At 34.4% G+C, this 13,926-nt stretch overlaps 1 protein-coding gene across 3 annotated transcripts in view; it reads right to left on the bottom strand.

Annotated features, from left to right (window-relative positions):
* The window catches only part of LOC101898218 (tumor necrosis factor alpha-induced protein 8-like protein), a 161,494-nt gene that overhangs the window by 40,842 nt on the left and 106,726 nt on the right, over window positions 1–13,926 (bottom strand). For all 3 annotated transcript variants that reach the window (XR_009343075.1, XM_059127024.1, XM_059127033.1), the window contains one exon: window positions 5,237–5,391. Coding sequence is in view for 2 of the 3 variants with exons in the window: in XM_059127024.1 (XP_058983007.1) it covers window positions 5,237–5,391 (155 nt within the window). In the remaining variant the exon portion in view is untranslated. Of the gene's footprint in view, window positions 1–5,236; window positions 5,392–13,926 lie in introns of those variants that run through there.

Here is a 13,926-nt window from a genome sequence, read left to right on the forward strand (position 1 = left end):
CACGGTGGTTAAAGGCAAACGCTGCAAACAAATATGTACAATAATTGGATCCCACAGATCCGTGGCGACGTCATAGAGGGCCATTGCAGCGAGACAACTATTAATTCCACGTTGGACCTTTTTCAAAACCGAACAAATTTCAATATTTAGTGGAGGAATATCAAACAAGGTTTTGATGTGGCTATTTACTAGAATGCGCTTATTATCGTACGCATCCGTCAAAGCTTTCCATGCCAATGGGAAACTGCTATTGATGAGTGGAAATCTGCAAACGATTTCTCGAGCCTCACCGGTAGTCTTCTGCCTCAGATGACAAAGACGTTCTACGTTTGAAAGACGTGCATTTTTAACAAAGAAGGTGGTAAATAGATCGCAAAAGGTAGGCCAAGAAATAAAATCTCCAGCAAATATTTCGATATCAATAGGTGGCAATACAAGAGAATGACTATGGTAGGGTGGATTGGAGCAACTATTATTGACAGAAGATGTGGAGCAAGCATTAACGGGTGGAGAAACAGACTGCACAGAAACCGGTTCGACGAGACTGGCCAAAATTTGCTCGGAAGGCGGTGTTCTATTAGAAATATCAGGCGAAGATCTGTTTTGCACACTTGAACTGGAAGCAGGTGAGGAATCAGAAGCCACAGCAGAAGAACAGTGATCATTCTTTGGAGATTTGAGGCGATCAAGGTGCTTGTTTATGGTGGTCAAACACCAATGGTAAGCAATAAACGAATTATTGTATTTATCCTCAACGACATCAATAGTTTCAACCTGTGCAGTCTCGGATGCCGTTAGGTAGTTTTTACACTCAGTATAAGTGTTCTGAACCTTTTCCCATAATTCTCGAATTTCCGAAAGACGAATTTCGAGACTATAAACCGTGAACTTCGTGGCATCAATATGTTCGAAAAATTCTACACTCCGTAGAACAATGTCAGCGGCCCTAGAAAAGCGTGTGAGAGGAGTGACCGACATTTGGTTAATGGATTTATATCAATGCAAACTGTATGCAGAGGGAATAAAATTCGAACAAATGTTGCTGTGGTCCAAAGAAAATAAGAAATTTCCACAAATAAAAACCTCCAAATACTTCAAAAAATGTTATAAATATTGAGAATATAGCAGGGTTCAATAGGAGAGAAATTAAGAAAATCTTTTCCTATGTAAATTGCGTCAATATCAACAAACTAAGAAAGTAAACAATTTGATGATGCCAAATGAAAGATATTTTGCAAAATGTATGTAAAATCTTCAAACCTTGAGAGCAGTGCGATATTTCTACAAAGATTTACAATATGACGTGCAAAATCGAGTAACTCTAGGTAATATTTATTGATAAATTTGTTATTTTTGTTTTTAAGTTTATGCAGAAAACAGAGTTTATTCTTCCAAAGAGTTTCTATAGAGATTAACAAATAGTACCAACAATTATTACTAAATTGCCTAAACAATTTCCAGAAAAGCCACAAAACGAAAAGTTTCAACGAATATATGTTGCTAAAATATGAGCAATGAATGCCGAATGTAGGGTGAATTTGTCCAAAAATTTCAAAAACCCTACTTAGAGTTGCAAACGTTAATTAATATTTACAAATTTTGCAAAACTAGCCAGAAAACGATAAATTTTCACTAATATTTGTTGCTAAATGTTTCTGCAAAGAATGCCGAATGTAGGGTGAATTTGTCCAAAAATTCCAAAAACCCTAGTCCAAAATATTTCAGAAAATTATCGAAAAATAATTTCTAAAATTAATTACAAAAAATTTACAATTTGTGCTGTTTCATCCCACTGTGCCGAACCAACAACAGATATCGCACAAAGAGGAATAAAACACAAGCGACGTCGGCAGAGAAATGACTATGCGTAAGCAGCTACGCACCCACACAACAAGCGACGCCACAAACGATCCAACAGTGAGTGCTGGGGATCAAAACACTTTGTTGTTATTTTTACTGTATATCAAACCGACGCTAAAAAGGGCGCGTGGAATGATGAAGTATTTTTGTTGCAATTTTTGGCAATGCAAATTCTTAAGTGAGAATTGATCGACGGTTAGAAACAAACGAAGAAGAATTGCAACAACAATAAATGCGCGTTGTCGATGACGACAAAGTACTCAACCGACAGATAGATGCACTGTTATTACAAGAGTGTTGTTATTGTTAGATAGAAACAAACAATTCTAGTTAAAGGGCTCAACCTTTGAAACGTGAAGGGGGATAACAACAGCGAACGTTTGGTTGGTGAGAAATTGAACAACAAAGAAATTAAATGACCAATTATAAAAGAATGTGAATGTATGCTGTGGTGATGTACCAATGCGGTGATGCAAATTCTTCTGCTAAGGCGAGGGAGCATGGCAACAACGAGGGGGACACTTTCTATTCTCACAAACAACAACAACATTTGAAATGAGGGTTAGAAATGAAAATAATGAAAGAAGCGGAGCAAGAGCACCAAATATTTTTGTATGATCAACCCGACGACGGATGATCAGTACAACGAAAGCTAATTATTTTCATAACAACAGAACTACTTGTTGTAGGGAAATGCACTTGATTAACACAAGAAGTGTTAATATAAGTCGACCAAATGACTTGTTTTAAACGAAAGGCAAATGTATGATCAACGCAACGACGGATGATCAGTACAACGAATGTAATTCAATGCAACGAGAGTGGACTGTATTTGAATTACAATGACACACGCGAAGGGTGATTGAAAATCGACCAATATTATGTTTTCTCGAATAAAAACAATTAACATACGCACTAACAAACGCGAGTAGCTCATTTCAAATAGAGATCTGAATTTACGTACCTGGTTTTTAGTCTTTTGTATGTTGATGATATGATGAGAGATGCAAAAGAGGGAGCAGAGACAAAGTGATGGCTTCAATCCGGCTCGATGCGACCAATGTTTAACTCCGGGGAGGGGGGGAATGGCTTCGATAGCGGCAAGAACAACAAAACTCCCCAGAGTTATTATGTTGTGAGATATGCGATGGGAAGGTGAGAGATGTGGTGCGGGTGAGGGTGATTCGCGCGTGTGATGTGCAAAAGAAAGAAAATAGCAAAGAATAAAACACAAGAATAATTTGTAATAATTCTAGAGTAAATTCATGCTTTATTGGTGGTTCTTTCTTTTCTTATTCAAACAAATTACCTTCAGTAATTGGGGTGGCGACAGAGGCCGTGTGCTTCCTCTTTCGTTTCTAAAAGACAAGTGAACGCAGAGGTTCTAAGTGATCGCAGAGGATCCCTTGTCTATTTCTAATACATATGCAAATAAAGACAAGTGAACGCAGAGGTTCTGAGTGACCGCTGAGGGTCCCATGTCTGTATATTATTACAACTACAACTACTTCCAATGAGAGCAAGGTGAGCCTACCGCCAACAACCAATACCCAGCGGCGATCCGCTCACTACGGTATCCGCCAAGGGAATTTTAGAGGAGATGCCAGTGTGCCAATCACCATCCGTGATTGACGAGTATTGGAAAGTTGTGGTGGAACGTATCGAACTTATACACATACAATACAATGGTACATTTCAAAAGTCAAAATGACAATTTTACTCGATTTTTTGGATTTTATCTTTTTCTGCCAAGAGACAATTCCGCATTTGTCTGAACCGTTAAAATCAGACCAGCGGTTCTTGAGTTATGAGCGTAGTAACCACAAAAGGGTCGTAGTAGGTACAAAAGAGACGAGCATGACTCGCCACAAGTCCTTGCGCACGTACACATAAGCCTGAATTTTGGCCTGTTGTGCCCGTTACTGTTAATGTGTGTAAAGAAAGGGTGTAAATTATATAAGGAATTCTGTATTTTTAAGAGCCCCTTATATTGTTAATGCATGTTCCCCTGAGAGTTTATGTCTCCTTGGGAACAGTTTCCTACTTTTGGGAAAGCTGGGTACTAGCACGGCAGTAGTATGTTACTCTGATGTATCCTAGATATGGGAGTATATCTTTCCCTAAGAACTGTTTCCTAAAGTGTAAGAAAGCTGGTCAGTAGCAATGGACATATTCTAAGAAATCAATTTTCTCGGCTATTCCTTCCCACGATTCATTAAAATTCAATTGTGATAAGTCAACAACGATAAATTTTCAAAACTCTGTGGAATAGGTGAATATATTTTCATAATTTGTTTTTGTATATTGGTGCTTTGTTAGCTTTAAATAAAAAAATATGGTATTCGTCATAAATGTCTTTAAGTTTCCGTCTTTAAGTTCTATCACTGCAGAATTAGACCGATTTTTATGGTCAGCCACAAATTGACAAGATTCCACAACGTCATCCTTGTTTTCCTTATAAGTAAATTTCTTCATATTATATGTTAGGTAGATTGTTTTCACTTGAATATATTTTTTATTGAATTTGTATTCGAATATCACGACATTTTTGTCCTTTATGAAGAGAAAAAATGTAGGTCAAAAATAAATGAATGTAAAATATAGTTAAATCAATAAATTTAAAATATAGTAGATGTAAAAATTGTGTTCCTCATAAGTCTTTAACATTCGTAATATGCATTCAGGTACAAGGTTAAGAAAAAACTTAGATTTCTACAGTGTAATTTCAATAAATTAACAAGTAAAAAGCTGTAAGTTCGGCCGGGCCGAACTTTTAATACCCTCCACCATTTGGTACAAATTTGGCAATTTCAAAAAAAAGAAAAATAAATAAATAAAATCCGTTAAAAATTCTGTGAAAATCTTAAAAATACAGAATGCTTATACGGGGACCTGCATAGGCAAATTTTGTCATAAGTTATTACAATATTTAAATGCGAAACGTGAAGAAAAATCTGTTTATAATGTAGTACGAGGACGTGGACCTGCACAGATAATTTTCTGTCTTAGGCTGTAGTATCCATTACGAACTTCAAATACCAAATTTGAAACAATTCCGGTGAATAATGTCGCTAAAATCATCAAAATACCGAATATCGGGAGGTACTGGATTTTCTGGATTTTCTAGAAAAAAATTAGTGCCTGAGAAAAAATAAAAGAGATAATCTTGTCTAAACGCTATTTAATTTTATAAATTATCAAATGTTAATTGTATATCAAATATAGACACCTGCAAATCAGTTAACTTTATTCTGCATGTTTGCAGTTATTAATCCCAAAGTCTTTTAAAGCATATATAGGTTGTTTCTTTTTTTTATTATTGACAATGTTATTATTCTTTTCAAATATGCATAGGTATATGTCGAAATATACTTACATGCAATTTACAAAGGCGATATAAATTATCCAACAGCGACGCTGTTGATCCATCTATGAAGGTTTTGGCTATATTTTTTGTTGCCATTCGGGAAAGAATTTTTTTTTGGGCACGCAAGCCTATGTCTCTTGACCTGAAAATTCCATCAGCCATGACTAAAAAATTAAAAAATAATGTTTTAAAATGTGTGGTCATTTTTATATTTATTCGTAAGAAAATGTTCAAATATTTCAAAAAAAAAAAAAAAAAATGCACGGATCTGTAAACAAATAAAACATATAAAAATAAATATAAATATATGAAAATTATAATTATTTATTATTTTTTGGAAGGGATTGCCAATTGCAACCGCATACTGTGGAAAATAAAGCTCCAACGAATCTAAATGTACTGTTGTATAATAAATCAATGCTTTCAAATAAATATGTTTAGATATGATGAAAGTATTGTTTGATCCCAAAACTCAAAACATACACATGTAAACTTATTGCAAACAAAGTTAAAATTTTATTTGTAATATTATTTATTTTAAATAATACACCAACAAACGGTATATGTGTATACAACAAAAAATTGTCATTAGAAAATATCTCAACATGCCTGTTTTTATTGTAACATGTATGAACTTATAGATATGTTACAGAAATAACGTAGAACACAAGGAATTAAAAAAGTTGTCAAATTGAACATCGAAAAAACGTGTTTAAAAAAATAAAAACAAAACTATTAGCTTTTCGCACCATGATAACAAGTTATGTGCGGCTGTAAGACTCCTATTTACTCGCATTTAAAAAACGTCAAAAATGTTAGTTGAAAAATGCAACTAATGGGAGCGAAATTAGAATTGCGTGTTATTAAAAATTATTTTCTACAAGGAATGCTATCTATTTAAGGTCACAATTTAAAACCATTACGTTGGAAAATGTCGCTGGAATCAGCAACCTAAAAACCTAATATCGCTAGGTACTCTTATATGGTTAGTATAATTGCGTAGGCTTAATCACACTTAGTACAAATCCAATCAAACTCAATCAGTCGGTCTGCTGTACCCGATCTGGTGTTATAAACATTGAATATCAAATTTGGAACAATTCCGTGGGAAAATGTGGCTAAAATGATCGAGATACCCAATATCGGGTGACGCGGAGGACAGACAGACAGAAAAACGGACATTGTTAAATCGACTTGGAATTTTCTGCTGATCATGAATAGGTATACTTTTTGGGTCTCCAACGAATATTTCGAAGTACTACAAATGGAATGAAAAATATAATATACCCTCCTTTTCATGGTGAAAGACATAATGACTATAGAATAGAAAAAATTTTGTTCTCCATCTGCCAAAAATTATAACCCTGTTTCATGGTGAAAGACATAATGACTATAGAATAGAAAACAATTGCCATAGAATTCGGCATATGATGTTCTCCATCTGCAAAAAATTATCTGCTGAAGTACCTTGGGTATTTACACTATTGCAAAACTCGCTGCTCACTTAAATTTTTCTGTACATATAAATATTGATGGTCGGTCTATGGGAAAAGTAAAACCAATTTAGGTAAAGATTTAACGATACAGAAAATATGATGAAAATATGTATCCACATTACTTTGGGAAAATTTTAAGCCACCTTCAACTCATTATTGTAAACCCATTAAATTACTTTTTGAAAAATAAAATGCAGGCTTAGTAAATGCTCATATAGGAAAAATCGATGGAAAAACATTTAATGTCATTGCAGAATCGTCGTCTCAATCTTTCCATATTTACCAAGCTACGTCGAAAATGATGAACGATTTTAATATGATTCAAACTCTTCTGAATATTGAATACTTTTTTCAATACCCGCGCCATGAGGTAAAGAGAAAAATTATAAATAAAAGTATCTTTATAAATATTCGAACGTGTCCAACTTCAAACTGCATATACCAATGAGATCGTTTAGAAAAAATGAGTTTAAATTTTCAAAATAGCATAAAGTGGAAGTGGACGACATTTTAATTGGGAAATACATGAGTAAATAGCGAGCCCTATTTTTATCGGAAAAATATAATTTAATCAAAAGTGTCCTTTGATTGTTGTGTTAAAGTATATAAATTGAGTTTTTATAGAAAAAAGTAATCTATAAAGTAGTATAATTTTGTAGAAAATACAATATCATCATAATGTAACGGTTGAAAATGAAAATACATATAGCGAAATAAAATATGAAGAAGTTTCTGCAAGTGAAATCAACATTTTCATTTTGTCTCTAAAGCCGCATTCTTGTCTTTACATTACAAACAGACCCAGTTTCGGCAAATTTATTCATTATCCATTGAATCGAAATTTATCGCAATTTGCAAAGCCGCAAAACTTCACCGTTTTAGTAAAACAATTTCGCAATGATAATGTCCATAAATTTACGCAATTTTGCCCAACACTGTTGGTTGGGTATTTACCGGCGGCTGCATAAATTACTTCAAAACAAAATGATGTAAATAATATAAGTTAACACACAATAAGTTGTTAATCCAATAAAGTATAGTTTCTTTTATTAATAATTATTCCAAAGCAATCAATTCTCATGAATCTGCATTGCAGACGTTTGTCTGCTCCAAATATTTTCCCAACATCAAATTCCGATTAATTTTAATGAACCCAAAAATGCATTTCCGGTAGTTGACTTCGTCAACCCATGCAATGCTTTACGCGTGTAGACGAAATTAATAAGAATTGTTTTTGGTAACAGCAACTAAATTTTAAACAACAGAGTGGCATGATTTCATGGAAAATAATTTTGTTAAATAGGCAAATTAATTTTAAAATTTAATTCTTACTCGAATATTGTAATGTAGTTTTTAAGACACTCTTTGATCAGCAGCCAACCAATAAAGTTGATTTTAATAAATAGAAAAATCGTGGTTTTAATAATAAAAGCGGCAGTAAGTTCAATTTCGATAATTGCAACTTACAGGATCAAAAGTAGTCCGCGATCTTTTTTGATAAAGTGACGCGTAATAAAAGACAGCGGTAAGTGCAATTTCGATAATTGCAACTTACAGGATAACATTAAATCGCGAGCCCTTTTTGACAAAGTGTCGCGTAAGGATCGCGTTGATCCAAATTTTTTTTTGATACCTTATCACGTAAGGATCTAACTGGCGCCCGAGCAAATCAGTGTCGCGTAAAGAGTGAAGAAACGGCCCCTTAGTACAAATTGGGAAAAGGACGCGTTGCACGCTAGCCACTTCACCCGCGATAAATAATAAACAAATAAATAAGAACATTTTTAAAAGGACAACATACATTGATATGTAAAAAAAAAAACAACAAGTGAAATTTTTAAAATTCTGTTGAAGACAGACGAAACGTGTTTAAAAAAAAAAAACAAAAGTTTTACTAAAGCTAAAAAAAGCCGATTCAAAACAAAAATACGTTTTTATTTTAAGGATAACTCAAATAAAATGTCAAAACACCAAGTGTAATTATTAAGTTGTTAAAGGAAAAACGTATACTAAAAAGTAAAAAAAAAAATGAGTGAAGTTATTAACATTTAGTTAAATACGAATCCCATAAAAATCATTTACAAAAAAAATCTAAATTAACTTATTTGTGAACTCAAAAAATCACAATCTGTGAATGACCAAAAACCAAAATACAAAGTGTTTGAAAAAAATGAAAATATTTCCAAAATAAATATACGAAGAGTGTTGAAAAAAAATTGGAAATTGGAAAAAATTGAAATTTGCAAATTGGTGAAAACATCAAAATAAAATTACAAAAATTGGTTGAAAAAAATTAAAAAAAAAATTTTTCCAAAATACATTCAAAACTGTTCTATAAAACTAAGAACTTAAAAAGTGCTATTTGTGACCCCACAACACAAACATCCCAATCTAAGAAGAAATCTTGCAGCTACGAAAAGGATCAACAAAGTTTTGAGCCCCACAATAGATGACCAATAACATCGTTACAATAGAAGAACCTACCAACATGACATCTTTAAACCTGCTATTACTATTGTAAGTTATTTTTATATTTATAATAAATTATAAATAGACATAAAATAACCGCATAAAACATACAATATATTTGTAAACTATATTAAAACAAGTAAAAAAGCTGTAAGTTCGGCCGGGCCGAACTTTTAATACCCTCCACCATTTGGTACAAATTTGGCAATTTCCAAAAAATAAAATCCGTTAAAAATTCTGTCAAAATCTTAAGAATACCGAGTGCTTATACGACGACGTGGGCCTGCATAGGCATATTTTGTCATAAGTTGTTACAATAATTTAAATGTGAAACTTGAAGAAAAATCTGTTTATAATGTAGTAAAATCATTAAAATACCGAATATGGGGGGTACCGTTATATGGGGGCTATTCGAAAACGTGGACCTGCACAGACAATTTTCTGGCATGGGCTGAAGTATCCATTACGAACTTCACATGCGAAATTTGAAACAATAAATAATGTCCCTAAAATCATCAAAATACCGAATATCGGGGGGTACGGTATATGGGGCTATATGAAGATGTGGACCTGCACAGAAAATTTTCTGTCTTAGGCCGTAGTATCCATTACGAACTTCAAATACCAAATTTGGAACGATTTCGCTAAATAATGTCGCTTAAATCATCAAAATACCGAAAATCGGGGGGTACCCTTATATGGGGGCTATACGAAGACGTGGACCTACATGGCTCATTTTTTGACTTAGGATTTAGTATCCATTACAATCTTCAAATACCAAATTTGAAACGATTCCGGTAAACAATGTCGCTAAAATCATTAAAATCCCGAATATCGGGGGGTACCGTTATATGGGGACTATATGAAGACGTGGACCTACATGGCTCATTTTTTGACTTACGATGTAGTATCCATTACGAACTTCAAATGTCAAATTTGAAACAATTCCGATGTATAATGTCGCTAAAATCATCAAAATACCGAATATCGGGAGGTACCATTATATGGGGGCTATATGATAACTTGGACCTACAGGGCCCATTTTCGAACTTAACCTGCCTACTGGAAAAATATACATGTGTGCAAAATTTTAGCCTTCTATCTCAATTTGTTCGAAAGATAGCGTGATTACAACAGACAGACAGACAGACAGACAGACGGACAGACAGACAGACAGACACACAGACAGACAGACGGACATGGCTAAATCGTCTTAGAATTTTACGCTGATCAAGAATATATATACTTTGTTGGGTCTGACATGAGTATTTCGAGGAGTTACAAACGGAATGACAAAATGAATATACCCTCCATAGTATGGTGGAGGGTATAAAAAGAAGCACTTTATACTTAAATACAAATACAATTTCAATACCCTTGTTAAAAAGAAACTTAATTCGTTTAAACGTTGTAAAAAATACAAAAGTTAAATTTAAAAATAAATAATTCTTAAATTGCATCTGAATAGAATTATTTTTAAAATAAAATGGCAAATCCTAACAACCTAGTCCGTCCACCAATTCTAAACGCACCTACACCAAATCCTTCCCATCCCCCAAACCAATCTAACAGACCTGAACCAGGACAGATAAACTTAACAGACCTTAGGAATATTATATTAGAAATAGTCAATAGTCAGTTACCTCACGTACTACAAGCTACATTAAATCCGAACGCAATTCAGACAAACGCCGTCGATCAAACCATTGACGCGGAACACGTAGGCAGTATAAGTGACCTAGATAAGATCCCCGATGTTGTCAAATGTCTGAGGGAATTTTCAGGGAAACCAGGAGAGTTTAACTCTTGGAGAAAGAGCGTGGAAAGAATTTTAAAAATATATGAAAACCTGAAAGGTACTCCAAAGTACTACGGTATTTTGAACATAATTAGAAATAAAATTGTAGGTAATGCGGACATAGCATTGGAGTCATACAACACTCCTTTAGATTGGCCAGCAATTTCCAAGTGCCTTACTCTACACTACGCCGACAAACGAGATGTATCCACATTAGAATACCAGATGACAGGTCTAATTCAAGGGAACTCCACAGTACAGGAATTTTATCAGGCAGTTTATTCACACCTATCCTTGATACTGAACAAACTAGGAGGTTTAGAAGCTGGAAATGAGGCTCTATGTCTACTAACACAAACTTATAGGAGCAAAGCCCTCGATACGTTTATAAGAGGATTAAATGGCGACCTACCAAGATTACTAGGAATGAGAGAACCAGCGGATTTACCCCAGGCTCTTCATTTATGTCTCAAATTAGAAAACCAAAAATTCCGTACTAACCATGCCCAAAATCAAAATATTCAACCAATTAAAAAAACCTATTATCAAACAACTCCGTCTCAAAGATATAATTTTCAAAGGAACAAACATTAGTTCAATCCAAACATAGCCTACATACCTAACCCACAAAATATTCCTAAAATGAACAATAATTATAATATGGGTATTCCAAGTTTCGGCCACCCAAGACAGCCTCCACCACGCCCAACGGCACCAAAGCCAGCGGAGCCAATGGATGTTGATCGCAGTATTCGATCCCAACAAATCAATTACGCAAATAGACCAAATCAAAACCAATTCTTAGGTAAAAGACCACCCAATCCACCGTCAAAACAAAACGTTAGTCCACCGAAAGCCCAACGAACATTCCATATAAATACAGATACAGGAGATACATTCGAGCCCGACAACATTAATTACGAAGATTATTCTGAAGAACATACACCACAAAATTACGACCAAGATCCGGAAAACTATTTCAAGGACTCTTATCTAGAAAATAATATACCAAACTATGAAGCAGATTCCGAACTTGATGACATTCATTTTTTAGAATGACAAGCTCTTCGCTTCCATATTTTGAGTGTCGGACGAAGAGCGGGAAAATCTTAAGAATCTTGATTGACACGGGATCTAGTAAAAACTACATCCAACCGGACTTAGTAAAAAAAATAATTCCAAATGAAATTCCATTCTTTGCAAAATCTGTTGCAGGTGATGTAAAAATCACATCACGCACGTACATAAACCTTTTCAAACTAGACGACAAACTTAAATTCTATCTAATGCCTAGTCTAAAATCCTTCCATGGCATTCTAGGTAATGACAGTCTAAAAGCCTTAGACGCAGTTATTTACACAAGTAAAAATTACATGATCGTTCGCAAGCATACGAAGGTTCAACTTAAGCAACATGCCAGTCAAAGTGTAAATACTATAAAATTACGAGATGACCATATGAACCCCAGGCAAATGAAAGCCATGAATTGTTTAATAGATAAATTCTCTAACCTCTTCGCAGAGCCAGACGAAAAATTAACTTACACAACCAAAGTAGTTGGAGAGATCCGTACATCAAATGATTCTCCAGTGTATACCAAATTCTACCCTTACCCGGCTTCATTAAAACGAGAAGTCGAAATGCAAGTAGAAAAACTTTTAAGCGATGGAATCATACAACCATCAAGATCACCATACAATTCACCTGTATGGATAGTTGATAAAAAACCTGATTCCCAGGGAAATAAACAATATAGAATGGTCATAGACTACAGAAAACTAAATTCCGTTACAATTTCAGATAGATATCCAATTCCTGAGATATCCGATGTTTTAGGAAAATTAGGAAATAGCAAATTCTTTTCTGTCTTAGACTTAAAAAGCGGATTCCACCAAATTCCATTAAAAAGCTCTGATGTAGAAAAAACTGCATTTTCTATAAATAATGGTAAATACGAGTTCACTCGCTTACCATTTGGTTTAAAAAATGCGCCGTCGATATTTCAACGAGCTCTCGATGATATTCTCCGCGAACATATAGGGAGAATATGCTACGTACATATCGATGATATAGTTATATACAGCAAATCTGAAGATGACCATATTCGGGATATTCATAATGTCTTCAAAACTTTAGAAGAAGCTAATATGAAAGTCCAATTGGACAAATGTCATTTCTTTAAACAAGAGGTAGAATTTCTCGGATTTATAATATCCGAAGCAGGTATAAAAACCAACCCCAAAAAAGTGGAAGCTATTGCAAACTTTCCACAACCCAGAACTATTAAAGAACTTCGATCCTTCCTAGGCCTTGCCGGATATTATCGCCGTTTTATAAAAGATTATGCAAAATTGGCAAAACCGCTGACGTCACTTTTGAGAGGTGAAGAGGGTCGAATATCGAAAAGACAATCGTCTAAAATTTCTATAGAGTTTAATGCAGAGGCGGTAGAAGCTTTTACAAAGATAAAAAATTCCTTAATATCAAGAGATATTTTGTTATACTATCCAAATTATGAGAAGCCCTTCGAGCTAACAACTGATGCCTCAGATTATGCTCTCGGAGCAGTTTTGTCTCAAGGAGACAAGCCCATTACATTTATATCAAGAACTCTGAATAAAGCAGAAGAACATTACGCTGCGAATGAAAAGGAGATGCTTGCTATTATATGGGCCCTTAACAGTCTTAGAAATTTTCTATATGGAGCGGCAAAAGTGAAAATATACACAGACCACCAGCCACTCACCTATGCTCTAAGTAATAAAAACAACAATAGCAAAATGAAGCGATGGAAAGCCATATTGGAAGAATATGACTATGAACTCTTTTATAAACCAGGAAAGAGTAATGTAGTGGCAGATGCCCTTTCCAGAGTGCCTGAAGTGTCGCAAGTTAATTCTATGTCGGAAATGACGCATAGTGACGATAGTTCCTCA

Source organism: Musca domestica, unplaced genomic scaffold (assembly GCF_030504385.1).
Source record: "Musca domestica strain aabys unplaced genomic scaffold, Musca_domestica.polishedcontigs.V.1.1 10, whole genome shotgun sequence".
Taxonomy (NCBI): domain Eukaryota; kingdom Metazoa; phylum Arthropoda; class Insecta; order Diptera; family Muscidae; genus Musca; species Musca domestica.